At 35.6% G+C, this 15,247-nt stretch overlaps 1 protein-coding gene across 1 annotated transcript in view; it reads left to right on the forward strand.

Annotated features, from left to right (window-relative positions):
* Positions 1-15,247, forward strand: part of pigg (phosphatidylinositol glycan anchor biosynthesis class G (EMM blood group)) — a 107,394-nt gene that overhangs the window by 13,060 nt on the left and 79,087 nt on the right. The window contains exons 3-6 of the mRNA XM_016515224.1: positions 5,911-6,120; positions 7,293-7,481; positions 9,366-9,470; positions 10,042-10,183. Of these exons, the coding sequence (XP_016370710.1) occupies positions 5,911-6,120; positions 7,293-7,481; positions 9,366-9,470; positions 10,042-10,183 (646 nt within the window). The remainder of the gene's footprint in view (positions 1-5,910; positions 6,121-7,292; positions 7,482-9,365; positions 9,471-10,041; positions 10,184-15,247) is intronic.

The following is a 15,247-nucleotide window of genomic DNA, read 5'->3' on the forward strand; positions in this document are numbered from 1 at the left end:
ACGCATTTCAGAAAGGCGGGGCATAGAGGAGAAACAATAATGTTCAGTATGTGGAAAATAATGTGTTTTTTTAACCTTAAACTGCATAAACACATTTCATTACACCAAATACACAAAATAATGTTCTTTTTAGCAGCATCATATGACCCCTTTAAAAGAAAGAGTACAACTTACCGAAATCCATCTCCTGTCTCATGTAATCGCTCAATCAGTGTTTCAAATGCGGAAAGACAACAATAGCTTGTAAACAATGAGTCACGTAACATCACATTTACCACAGAAAAACATATTCGGTGACCATGAAGTTGAACTCATTAGTCAGCTAGAAAAAATTAACTCTAGGGAGGAGCATTTTGCTAAATATAAACCATATAACATATTCATTATATGCTTTTTTTTCATTATATGTTTTTTATATGTTCTTCAATATTTAATTTATGTTTGAATAAATCCGTCAAGTTTTTGTGACAACCACCATTTAAATGTTTATATTTCAATAACGAATTGGAGTAGAAATGTAATTATTTAATTTAAAGTTAAAGTTAGTATAGCTTTAATATTACAAAAACTTTACTGAGTAGGCTATATTTTAAGTGTTTGCACACTCTAAAAACTGCTGGGTTAAAAACAACCCAATTTGGGTTATTTTGGCAACCCAGCGCTGGGTCAAAAAGGGACGAACCCAGCGCTGGGTTGTTTTAACCCAACAAGTCAGGTTATATGTTTGACCCAGCATGCTGGGTTGCTTTTTTATGGTTTAAAATTACTACACTGCTAGGCTAAAATGAACCCAAATCGAGCTAGACATTAAACCTACAAATCTTGTTCATTTTAAAATCACTTTTACACACACAGAATGACTAGAGGGTTGTATTATAACATTTATCAGAAATATATGTGAGCATGTGTATGAATGACAGAGTGTAAACTCCATTTCTACTAAACAACAACACAGAACAAGCATTTAACATTTTTTTTTATTTTTACAAATTATATGCTTAGTTTGTCCATGAATACAGATCAGGCATCACTGCCAACTTTAGCATAATTGATGTAGTTATGAAGAAGCCCCAGCAGCACAGCAAAGGCATGTGACATCTTTTACATTATCCAGGGCACACTCTAAAAAAAAAAATATCTTCATTTGTGTTCTAAAGATAGACAAAAGTCTTATAGTTATTTTTTTGTGTGAACTATTCCTTTAAGAAAGGAAGACCAAGAACGATGACTCTCCAAATCAGACAACTCCAAAGTTGGTTTGAGTTCTGCAATGAAAAACACAGACATCAATGGTTTACATAAAATATGAACATGTAATAATACTGTTGTTGCATCAAAATGTGAGGTATACAGGCAGGAGACAACAGAAACATTTATTTTCTAAAAATAACTTGCATCAATCTCAAAAGAATGATGCTCTCCTATGTCTCTGGCTTTCAACACATCAAAATGTGAGGTAAACAGGCAGGAGACAACAGAAGCAGGGTTCTGTGTCGTTAACTCCCGGCGCGGGCGGAATGAAGACACAAAGCTCAACAAGTCTGAAATATAACATGCAAAACATTACTTTAACAATTATCACTTCATCAGCCTCAAAATAATTAGGCTAGTCTTTATTACATAACGCTGTTTCCTTTAGGAAACTACATTCAATTTAACCACGAAAAAGAAGATACCGAATTAACATGTAAATATGTTAATAACCCTCTCCAAATTGGGTTAAAACAACCCAACATCCTTACCCAGCAGCCTCAACCCAGCATTTGGGTTGAAAAAACAACCCAGCGTTTTTTAGAGTGTATACAAATCTGCAAATTTCAACCTTCCATATTATTGACTCATGCTTATTTTACAGCATTAGTTGAGAGATTTTTTTCCTTGAGAGAATATGCCATGTTCTGTACCTGATATATATCCAAAATAATCGATATTGATTCAAATCGAATCGCAAGCTTGTGAAGGATAATCGAATCGAATTGTGAAATTTGTATCAAAACCCAGCCCTAATATATATATATATATATATAACTATATATATAACACAATCTCATCATTTTGACTTTATTCTAAAAATATTATGGCACTAAAACACCGCCATATTTACTAAATTACTTAATGCAAACACATTCTTGGCACAGTGGCCCAAAACGCAAAACAACAAAAAGAAAGAAAAAAAACTACTCACTCATTTTAGTTGTAATTAATTTAATTTAATTCTCCGGGCCTTTCTTTCGGCAAATTCATCCACAATGTCCTTGGTATTTAATTTAAGGCTTCGTGTATTCTCAATGTAAAGAATGGCTTTCGATAGTCTTTTGATAAAAGAGAATTAAAATGAAAGAAAGATAATTAAAACTGTGCAGGTGTTGCTGAAGCTATGTGATACAGTTGTGATACAGTATTTTCAACTAGCTAGCTACCAACCTCACACAGGTTTTTTTATTTTTTAATTAGGCCTATTAATTTTTATTTTATTTGGCCCTGGCAATGCAGCGTTTGCATGTAGTTTTAACAAGTGACGCAGTATACGGCAGCAATATAATAAATGAACACAAGAAATTACCGAGCCCTGCACATGACATGCAGACAAAATATATATACAGTATATATATATTTTTATTGTGGCCATGAATTAAGAATTCGTCCCCGTCGGCGGGCCCCCAATCAGCCCGGGCCCATATGCACATGCATACCCTGCATACCCAGACGATACGCCCCTGCCGTAGGGGTAATAATATTTTTCATTCATCATACTGTTAAACAAAAATGCATGATTTTTTTCTTAGATATTTGTTTTTGGTGTCTGTATGAACTTTATTGATTGAGATCAGGGTGTCAAATATATTTGACAAAGTTTGTTATTGGCATTTAAGCTTCAGTGTTTCAGCTTTGATCAGACTGATAATATTCTGCATTTAAATTGTGCTGTGAGTTTAGTGAATGTTTCCGACATTCAAATTAGTCTGCATCCTCAACCCATCAGATTACAGACCTTATCAGGGGCGTTTGATTGTTTGTTGAACTCTGGGATATAAAAGGTGGAGAAAACATTAGATTTAGATCAGTGTTTTACATTTTTATGAATGTAACATAAATGGTGCATCATGCCTGTGTAAAAGTCACCTCCTTATTGCTAAAGTGTTCTCAACGATTTTTAGTGTGTTACTGTACGGTTGTTGTAGTATTCTGAGTGGTTGCTAGGGTGTTGCTAGGTGGCCAGGGTTTTTTTCCCCAATAAACTATAGTATATAGTTTCACAAATTTCACAACTTCTTTAGGCACACTGTTCAGCTATGAATTTATTATGAAATAGTTGAATCACTAATATGTTTACCATCTCACAAATGAATATTGAGTTTCAAAAAGTGCCCAGCAGTCTCGGAAAGTGATCCTTCATTTAGCAGATGTGCTGCTGCTGATGTAACTGTATGGAGAAACTTTAGGGCTTTTTTTTCTGGCAGAAATGCTTTTTTTTGTTCAGCAAAGCCACTGGCATCCTCTCTGGCTGTGAATGCTTTTAGGAGCAGCTCTAATGCTACGGCATAAAGCTACTGCAGAGGGGAGCCAGAATCCTCTAATTGCTCATGTTTCACTACAAATGTGACAAGAGTAAAACAATTAGCCTGTGATTTCTGAAAAGCTCGGAGTCTGGTTAGTGAAGGAGGTTCTGTGAGATCTGCGAATGGAGCAACGAGAGGAAGGACCAAACAGCTGCGAGAATATCTCCGTGATTTTAATGAGATTTTATTTGTCCATTAGCTTTCTATTGATTTGAGGGTGAGCATGTTAAGACTGATGTTTTAATAGGGTCTCTGAATTAAACTTTAGTGTGACTTTGAATTAAAATGTTTGACCCTGAGTTTGATTCATTCATGTGAATCATTTCAAAATGGCAATTTTAAAACAAACTGCATTGAAACAATCTCTATAAAAATAAAGGCGACTTGACTTGCAATTAATGCAATTGTTTGCAACATCATTCAAAAATATAACATTTTTTATACTGTTTATTAAAATTAGTGCTGCAACTATTTTGTACAGTAACATTAAGATTATTTAGTTTTGAAAGAAATTTATACTTTTAACCTTCAAGGACACATTAAATAATTATTTATGATGCTACAAAAGCATGCTATTTCAAATAAATGCTGTTCTTTTGAAACTTTTTAATCATCAAAGAATCCTGAAAAAATCTAGCATGGTTTCCGCGAAAATATGATGCAGCATTGATAATAATAAGAAATGTTTCTTGAGCAGCAAATCAGCATATTAGAATGATTTCTGAAAGATCATGTGACACTGGAGTAATGATGCTGAAAATTCAGCTTTGCATCACAGGAATAAATTACAATTTAAAATATATTCAAATAGAAAACAGTTCTTTTAAATTGTAATTATAATTCAAAATATTACTATTTTTACAGTAGTTTTAATCAAATAAATAGAGCATTGGTGAGCAGAAGAGACTTCTTTCAAAAACCTTCTTGTCTACATAATACATCAAACTATTATATTTTAAAAAAGCAATATGATAGAGACAGATGGAGTGATGGAAACACCTGTTTTAGCACTAGTCTAATAAGACCGAGATCTAGTGATGTTTATGATGACACCTGCTGTTTTTTCCCCTGTCTTTTCCCCCTCGTCTCTCTGTGTTAATTGTCTCTGAGAAGCATGTTACGCTAGATGACAGTAATTGTGTTGTGTACACTAACAGACATGCAATCAATACCCTCATTATAATCTACACCGCAAATAGGAGGGGTGGCCTCGTGTGTTGTTTTCCTAGTTTTCATCATTAGATGATGTCGGTCCTGAGAGATGAGGAACGGCTGAGGGAATTATGTTTCGGTTTTCCAGGAGGGTGAGGGAAAGGTTTGGGGTTGTGTTTTTCTCTGCGTGAGACTACAAAGATTTTGTAAATTTGTGGTTCTGTTCCCAGAATAGCTAATGAGGTATCTGGCCTATTTTAGTGTCTCTGGTCATTTACATTCAGATTCACATTTTTTTTTATAACAAGACTGTGTAAATATGAGACTTTATGAGCCAAGAAATCTTTTAAGTACACCGAAAACAACAGGCTTTTCGTGTCAAAAATTTCAGTGTTTTTTCCCCCATAAAGCTATATTTCTGGTGTGCTCTGCCTTCTTTTATATCAGCTGTCAAAACTGTAGAAATATCAAATTGAATTGTTTACAAGACCTAAATGGTGCAGTTGAAATTTTATAGAGGCTATATTCTGCTTGTTTCTTCCCTGAAGTGAATTTCTAATGGTTTAAAGAAATAGTTAACCAAAAAATGAAAATATGCTGAAAATGTACTCACCCTCAGCCCATGCAAGAAGTAGGTGAGTTTGTTTCCTCATAGGAACAGATTTGGAGAAATTTAGCATTGCATCATTTGCTCGCAAATGGATCCTCTGCAGTGAATGGGTGCCGTCAGAATGAGAGTCCAAACAGCTGAAAAAAAAAAAATCACAATAATCCACAAGTAATCCACACTACTCCAGTCCATCAATTAACTACTTGTGAAGCAATATGTGTGTTTGTAAGAAACAAATCCATCATTAAGACTTTTTTTGGGGTTAACTTTAAACCGCCACTTCTGGCCAAAATACCAGTCCGTTGTCCATAATAACATTGCTTCCTCCAGTGAAAAATTCCATCTCCTGTTGTCCTCTCACATCAAAATCCACCAACATATTTGTTTAGGACTGTTTTGGACTGTTTACACTTGTGAACGGTTCTTGATCCGTGCATATTTCTCTCCTGATTCAGTTGGAGAAAGCCATATGTATAGAGGACTTACATTTTTGGGTGAACTTTTCTTTTAAGGCCTCTTTGGACAGTAAAGATATTTTATGGCTTCTTAAACGGCAATATTTGTGTTGTCTCATATGTCCGTCATCAGGCTCTGACCACCGGCAGCATCCCGGGCTTCATAGACGTGGTGATGAACCTGAACTCTCCAGCTCTGCTGGAGGACAATCTCATCTGGCAGGCCAAGAGTGCTGGCAAACGGATCATCTTCTATGGCGACGACACCTGGGTTCGACTCTTCCCCAAACACTTCATGGAGCATGATGGCACTACCTCATTTTTTGTGTCCGACTACACAGAGGTGAGAAGATCTAATCTCGAAGTTGTTTGACTCTTACTGTTTGTTCTGTAAATCTTTCTGGGTGAAATCCAGTAATGTCAATAGGAATCAACGAGATTGGGAAAATCATGTAAGGGTGAAAGATTTCCCATAAGATTTCGTAAGAGGAAGTGAGGAGAAAGTTTTGAGTTCTTAACCCTATAAAGCCTGACATTTGAAATAATAGAAATGTTTTCTTTTTTAAATTGTAAAGTTTATTGAACCTATAGACAAAAATCAGAAAGTTTGCATATGTTTTTTTTTGTTTTTTTAGTATCATAGTTGAGGCGTCAGCCTTTTATGGCTCATATAGTATGATATTTGAGAAAATGGAGCTCATATGAGCAAAAGCCACCTCGATTTTATTCCTAATTGAGAAAAAATATGCAGTTTAGTGCAGATGCTGATATTTATACAGCCAAAAAGTTTGTTTGTAAATCAATGAGATCTTTATAACAGTATAGCAGAAAATGTACATAAAATGCACATCAGTTGTCACTCTATATCTCCCAATAATATGTCTTAGTAAGATGATATTTAAATGCTTAGTTTTATGATCCAAAGCTCTGAAGTTTCTAATGCAATGCAGTGCATGACTGAGCGATGAACAAATAATCGTTCCTCAAAAGCCTGACGATCATATTTGATACACACATTTGAACATGATTTTTCTAAAAAATGATGTCTGGATAATCAAGTAAATCTAAGTTGCTTCAGTCCAGTAATTGTTCATCTTGAAATATTACTAACAATATAAAAGTTATTCTTACTTTTACTTTATAAAAATCAGAAAAGATTTCACAGCAAGGAAGGAGGACATTTTTACAGTTACATTAATAGCTCTTTTACTTGCTAAAAGTATAAACTATCAATCGGACAACAGAAGACATGAAGTAGATTGTGTGCAACAGGTTTTTCAGCAAAGTTTTGATCATGTTGATCATTTAGAGGCCTTAGGAATTTGCATATCAAATATGCTATAGGATTAAAGTTACATTGGTTACTTAGTATAATAACATCAACATCAAGCACAGTCTGATTCCTCATGACCCCTTTAAGCTTATGTTATGTTTTTATGAAGTCTTAGAGTCTTCATTTGTCTATTTTCCTCTCACCCTCTCTCAGATTTGAATATCTGCTTCTCGTTCTGTCAGGTGGACAATAATGTGACCCGTCATCTGGACGACACTCTGAAGCGAGATGACTGGGATATTCTGATTCTGCATTATCTGGGTCTGGACCACATCGGACATATCAGCGGACCCCACAGCTCTCTGATAGGACCCAAACTCATGGAGATGGACGACATCATCAAGAAGATACATGCCTCGCTCATATCAAAGGTGTGTTTTGTTTTTCTTTAGCTTCTCTTCTACCAGATCTTTGCTCTTGACCTCTTCAACATCTCTGACCTGTCCTGAAGAGCCGGTGACCCTTGATGAAGCGGTCCGGTCCCACGAATCTACTCGCTTTTCATAATGGTGCATGTCTGAGTGTTTCTCTGAACCGTCAGGGCTTTTCTGAAACCCTTGATATTTGCCTTCCTGATCTTTCAGTTAGTGGAATCATATATCAAGTTCTTCTCCTCCACAGTTTCATCTGTAGCCAGTCTTGAAGTGTTTACTCTTTTTAGTGCCGTTTGCCAAGTCAGCCATCATTATTACTATTTCTCATAGCGAGGGTTATTGATTTGAACAAACCCCTGACACTAAGAATTAAACTTCAGTGTGTAACTAAAGCGTTTTTGCTCCAGACATGAATGTTTCCTCAAACCGTGTGCTTTTACTTTACTCTGTGATCAGACGCACAATTTTAACTTGCTGCATGATTAAACAGGTAAAAAATATCCCACAGACATGCATTGAATATCATAGGAGACCAAAATATCATAGCTTAAGGGTGGACTCTTTTTACTTGAGCCTAGCAACCACATAGAAACACCCCTAGCAACAGCACAGAATAGCCTGGATTCGTGACGTCTTCTGCAGGAGCAGCAACACAATTTTTTTCAGCCTGTCAGAGTGAGGCTCATTTTTCTTTCTCGTTTTCTTCCTGAAAAGTCTCCTCTCACTGTGTTTTTACGGACTAAGCAGTTCTGCTACATTCTGACCCAAATACAGATCTATTCCCCAGCGGACCGTTTGTCTGGTTTCAACCAGGGTTGTTATAGTTATCTATAGCTATCTCTCTCTCTGACTTTCTATTGCTCTGGTTTTTGTGCAGATTAACAGATGATGTTTAGCTCAGTGATGTTTCACGCTGGATTGTACTGTAGGAATGTGGCAAACAGTGAGGCGTTCACATTATAAATCTTAGTTGCCATGGAAACATTTATATGAGTGCTTAACAACTTTCCAGACACATCAGTTACTCTCATTTCCGTCATGATAGTTCAATAATTAGGCCTAAAACATCACTGTGACAACGGTGAATATAAAAATGCTTAATTTTGTCGAAGACGACTTTTCTCCTCTTCTGTATCTCTCTTCAGGAAGTTTACTTTCTGTCCGCGACTCCGCTCTGGGTAATTACGTAATTATGTAATTATGCACATTGCGCTATTTCGCTATGTGACATTGGCCCTGACTGATTTGCTGTCTGATTTGCAGAATTAGCGTTAGGCTGTTCATGCAGCCCACAGCATCCGTTAGGCAGATCATTCTGTTGCTCTTAAAGTCGTTTTTTGACTTTGCACTGCTTACAAACAAATTAAACTTGTTTTAAATGTAATTACACCGCTTTTGTGTCATATCTACTGAATGAAATTCAATGATCGTTTCTTACTGATTTTGTGTTGCTTATTCCAAAAATAGTGCCTGTTTTGCTTGAGCATGTCACACTTTCTTACAAAATATGATGCATTTCATAGCATTTTTGCTTTCAACAACCATTTGTAAGGTGAGGTCCTTTGCAGATTGTAAGTTAAATTACACATTTTGAATACTTGTTTTAATGGCCTAAAATGAACACTCGGCAAGCACCAAATTTCCCTGTGCTAAGTTTCCCTGCATTTTCCCACCAAAATGAATGGATTTCAGTGAAATTGAGGAACGCTACACTATCAATAACGTCTCTAACAGAAATGCACCCACTTTTTTTTTCTGTCACGGGGCCTAAACACGCCTCTTGATTGGTGACATCTGTATAACCAGCTGTGTCCTACTTTAGCACCCTGCAGGCCTGCTGCCCATTATAATATCTGCATGTGAAATCTGTTCCCTCTGCAGGTGAGAGAGTTTAACTCCCTACAGGACCAGAGGAGCACCGGAGCTCCCTGCAGTATGACACATCCAACACTCATTAATCATCACAGCCCTTTATCAGAGATCTTATAGGAGCCGTTAATGTAGGTTATTCAGAGCGTTGCCTTAAGTAACAATGAATTTTAGGACATGATAAAATGGTGCGTCAGTTAACATCTACAAGCAAGAACAAATAAGAACAACTGGAGTTTTTAAAGGGGTCGTATCATGAAAAATCACGTTACTCGAGACAAAATAGCTCAGTGTACTATGATAACAGGTAAATAAAAACTTACAAAAAAGAGAATTTATACAAACTTTGTAATAGTAATAGTGATGTCACCTTTTTGTTATTATACAGTTTAAAGCACAACGTAAATAATAATTCAATTATAATAAATTATAGACTTACTGTTTAACACACACACACACACACACACAGGTTTGTTTTTGTGAATTGTGGGGACATTCCATAGGCGTAATGGTTTTTATACTGTACAAACTGTATCTGCTATTGCCCTACACCAACCCTACACCTAAAACTACCCCTTACAGGAAACTTTGTGCATTTTTACTTTCTCAAAAAAACTCAACACAAGCCTCAACTTTTTATTCTTGTTATCTAGGTTATCTGATAGTAATCTGTGTCTTGACTTTACAGCTGAGGATGATTAAAAGTCTGTTGTCATGGTTTCGAACTGCACTTCCTATTTGCCGCCACACCAACAATGGCCAAAATTGGGTGTTTTGGGCTGGCATGTACATTTTCAAGGTTCCTCCACAAGTTGGAGGAACCATCAGAGGTGCTTTTGAATAATGTTGTCTTGTTCATTTCAGAAGCTCGACTACAGCGTGAAATGATGTCTGGGATTACAGTTTCCTGCTATCAGGTTTTCTTGCCTCAAAACAGAGTTTCTGTACCGTAGTTCAATAGGAAATTGATTTCTCTCTGATATCCGTTTGAATTGTTCTCCGTGTGGGATTGTTTGAATGTAACAGAGGGAAGAGAAGGAAATTAACATGTGAAATGAATTTAATGTCAGATTTTGAGGGATTCCCTGGAGGACCGTATCGAGTCGGATGTTTTGTACCGCTGACGGATGCCGTTATACAAAAAATTATTTATATGATAGAGCACAAATCAGTGTTTCCTGTAGGAATTTGTGTTTGCAGACCAAACCAGACCAGACCCTATGGTCCTAAATAAATAAACACCTGCTTGACAGTAATGATGTCCCGGTGATTGAGGGCCGGGATGTGAGTGTTTCACTAAATGTAATGTTTGTTGATCATGTACATGTGTTTTTATAAAATGAAATATTTGGGCTTCTGTGATATTCTGAACATTGTTGTTCACCATGTTTCACCAGGTGAAGTCATTTACTGTTGCTGAGGTTTTGTTGAATTTCCAAGAATAATTTTTGGTCGTTATGTTTATATTGTAATGTTCAAGATGAACACTGAGTCCAAGTCCAAGATGGACTAATGCTATTTAGGTTTACTTGATTATACATACATTATTTTTTATAAAAATCATGCTCAAATGTGAGTATAAAATATGATCATCAGGATTTTGAGGAATGCCTATTTGTTCTTCTCTCAGTCATCATTGTACTGCATTGCTGCCACACTGCTGCCACACATTCTTGTGTTCTCTTACTCGCACTTCTCTTTCTGTCTTCCCTTTATCTCTCATTACCTGTGAAACACAGTGCAGGTCTCCCTCCCCTGAGATCAGTGGGTCAGTTCTTCTCCTCTGGTCTTCTTTTAACCAGCACGTTTTCTTTCGATCTGCTCCACATACGTGGGTGGTCATTTTTCATCCATGTAGAAGCAGGAGAAACAGGCCATGAGAGATGTTCATCCTCCAAGGGCCTCGGAGGTGCTTTCTGTCCTTTCAGGAGTCACACTCACTGATTGTGTGTTGTATAGAGTCTCTACTTTAGTTTTTAGTGCATAAAATGTGGCTATGGTACATGCAACACAGATTCTGTTCACTGTAGTCATATTAGCTCTACTGCTGCCTCCATGATCACTTAGATAGAGTCATGTTTAATATCAGAATGGCAAAAGATCATGATAAAATCAGCATTAGTGTGGCCTTTAGATCCATCACCAATAGTTACAGCAGTGATTTTGACAGCTGCACTTTTGTCTTGAGATGAACTTTTAGGCTTCCAGGAAGAGCAGATGGTGTTGAATGATGTCATATCTGCATCTTTGACCTGTCCTCGTGCCATAAAGGCCACATACACTCCGCAAAGTTTCAGTAATGTACTGGTGAAAACTACTTTTCACGCAATTACTGTACAGTGAATATGGACTGAAGCTTACAAGATTCACTCCTAATCACTCTAATTTGTGAGCAAATCATTCAGATCAGTTTTGTGAACTAGATTAGATCTGACTTAAAAGAATGATTCTTTTAGAAATTGCACATTTCTACTTCATTATTAACTAAAGCAGATTTCAAGATGTCTAGAGAATTATTTTGGTCTGTTCCACAAAACTATTGCATGACCTTAGAAGACTTGGATGCAAACTATCTGGGCTGCTTTTGTGGAGAATTGTGTAATTCTTTAAAAATTACTACTTTTGTATTATAAAGATGAAATTCATATGGTTTTAGAAGGACCGAGGAAATAATGACAAGTTTTTTTTTCTGTTCATTCATTTAAACTGCATTCACAGATTATATATATATATATATAGTATTTAAAATTTTTTGAAGGAAGTTTTTGCACACCAAGGCTGCATTTATTTGATCAAAAATACGGTAAACTGTAATATTGTGAAATATTATTACAATATAAAATAACTTTTTCATTTGAATATATTTTAAAATGTAACAGAACTTAATTCTCTTTATTTCTCAATAAGGTGAGGGGGAAAACTGCAACTAAAGCCTTTCTTCCTTCTGCGATTTGTTCTTGGGGCAGCAGATCAATCTCTCTGAAGAGAAGACGGAAGAGATGGAGGGTTAGTTAAAAGGTGTTCAGGCTACTCACGACCCCACTGAGCCTCCGTCCTCAAGAACTTGTCCCGTGTCTGGGCTTAGGGTGATCTAGCATTCAGCATCTGCTATATGTATGTGCGTCATTTGTCGCTGAGGTAAATTAGCTTCACTTTGATATGTTCTTGTTGTCATGGCATAGAGGCTCTGAGGGTCTCTAAAAGCCCCTCTGCTGTCACAAGCGTCAGTGATTATTCAGACATTACTCATTAGACACACTGAGGTGTTTCAAAGCTGTTGAATCATACACAGTCTTACTGTTTGACAGTCTCATCTGCAATTACACAGAGCTGTGATGCTGTTGGACAGACGAGATTCGATTTAACATGTTCATCCTGTGACTTCCTGTTTGTATCTCTGGTGTTGTAATGAGATCTTTGTATTTTTCATTTGTGGATTGAGCTGACGGCCCTCGCATAGAAACTATGAAAACTATAATGAGATTTCTCACACATTTCCATCTCTCTCTTGCTATTAATTTAGTTAATTTTAATTTTTATGTACAATTGTAGCATTTCAAGTTTTAAATGTATAATAATGTATCAGTTTTTATGATATAATTTAAAATGTTAAATAAATTAAACATTTTAATATTAATAATAATAATAATAAATTATGTAAATATAAATTTTATTATAAATTTGACTTTAACTGTATTTTAAATGATGAAATTATTAATTATTACAAAATGTATATTATATTTTAATGCAATAATAATAATAATAATATACTACATAATTTAATAACAACAATATGATGTTAATAATCATAATAATAATAATAATAATTATTATTAAATGTTATATTATTAGTCATTATAATAGTACAAAATGCATATTTCATTATAATGCAATAACAACAACAACAATAATATTATTATTATTAATTATAATAATAATTGAAAGTAAAATTAAATGTATATTTTACCGAATGTATTTTAATATAAATATATAATATTTATATTATTATTATTACTTCTACTACTAATAATAATAATATATGCATTTTACAAATAAACCACAGATTAAAGATCTGTTGTGTTTTTCCTCTCCTAAAACATGTCGTAGAGATTGGGTTTGTACCAGTTTGGTGTGGTTTTATCCCGTCTTACTACATAATTTCTTCTCTCTCCTCATCTATTCTCATGTTCCCTGGACAGCATTGGCGATGAACACATCGATTCATTTTTCCTCCAACAGAACAATCTTTCCATCCCTTTGTGTCAATGCGGCCGAATCCCATAAAGGAAGCCGTCGATTTCAGCCTCGGCACAATAGAAGATCTTGTCTTCAGTTGCTGGCGTACGCTCTATTCACTCCTGCTCTTCGGGGCCGTACGGGGCCACGGGACCCAGCGCTGCGTTCGGCGTCTTTGTACTGAGGTTGCTCACCTGAAGTGGGAGTTTAGATTATATCCTGTTATTCCCACTCAAACCGATGCATGTTGTATAAATTACAACGCTTTGGAGAATTTGAATATAATGGTACGCTTTAATTTCCTGTCCTCATTTTCCAAGTCCATATCCCTCCTGTGAAGACGAGATTTGAGACTTTAAATTGGGCCACACTTTTATACATTCACCCACACTGGTTTCTTGTGTCTACTCTGTATAATTACATGCAAATCTCTCATTTGCCTCGTTTTGGGACACAGTATCCATAGAGGAAGTGGTCATGTTTGCTGTTAGATGATTTTACAATTCATATCCTGAGCGAGCGCGTCTTCCTGCAATGAGTACTGCTGCATTGCAGAGACCTTGGACGTCTTGCTCGGTTTAAATTGAAATTGTATATTAATTGATGCCATTGAAAGTCAGTTATTTAAATTATTGAGCGCTTGCCGTGACCTGTGCTGCCTCATCTGGCTACTTGTTCTATCTCAGATCCTTTTAGTCCAGAGCGGCTTAAAATACTCTCTATACAGTCTCTTTGAGGTGCAGTTTTGTCTTTAAATTATAACTGTGCCCCAGAGCATCATGGGCAAAGTTCCTAGCTCAAGGACAGGACTTATGCATGTCACTAAAATTGATGCCTACAACACTTGTTCACCTAAGTAGTTAATATTAGTAGCTAATATCAATACTAATAGCCAATATTATTTTTTACATATACATTTCGAGTTGGATTAAGATATTATGTACATTAAGATATATTATTATTATTATTATTATTATTGCAGAACATAAATTAACAATTAACAATAGGATATATTTGTAAATCAGCATTAATTTAGATTATTACATGATTTAAAAAAAATATATTGTTTTTATTCTATTGAGAAGAGCAGCATGAACTTTCTTCCAAATCTCTCCTTTTGTGTTTCATGGATGAAGGAAGGTTTGGGTTTGGAACATGAATGTGAGTAAAAGAGGTGTGATTATACAGTCTCTTTGAGGTGCAGTTTTGTCTTTAAATTATAACTGTGCCCCAGAGCATCATGGGCAAAGTTCCTAGCTCAAGGACAGGACTTATGCATGTCACTAAAATTGATGCCTACAACACTTGTTCACCTAAGTAGTTAATATTAGTAGCTAATATCAATACTAATAGCCAATATTATTTTTTACATATACATTTCGAGTTGGATTAAGATATTATGTACATTAAGATATATTATTATTATTATTATTATTATTGCAGAACATAAATTAACAATTAACAATAGGATATATTTGTAAATCAGCATTAATTTAGATTATTACATGATTTAAAAAAAATATATTGTTTTTATTCTATTGAGAAGAGCAGCATGAACTTTCTTCCAAATCTCTCCTTTTGTGTTTCATGGATGAAGGAAGGTTTGGGTTTGGAACATGAATGTGAGTAAAAGAGGTGTGATTCCCCCCCCCCCCCAC

This window comes from Sinocyclocheilus rhinocerous, unplaced genomic scaffold (assembly GCF_001515625.1).
Source record: "Sinocyclocheilus rhinocerous isolate Xijiao unplaced genomic scaffold, SAMN03320098_v1.1 scaffold297, whole genome shotgun sequence".
In the NCBI taxonomy this organism is placed as follows: domain Eukaryota; kingdom Metazoa; phylum Chordata; class Actinopteri; order Cypriniformes; family Cyprinidae; genus Sinocyclocheilus; species Sinocyclocheilus rhinocerous.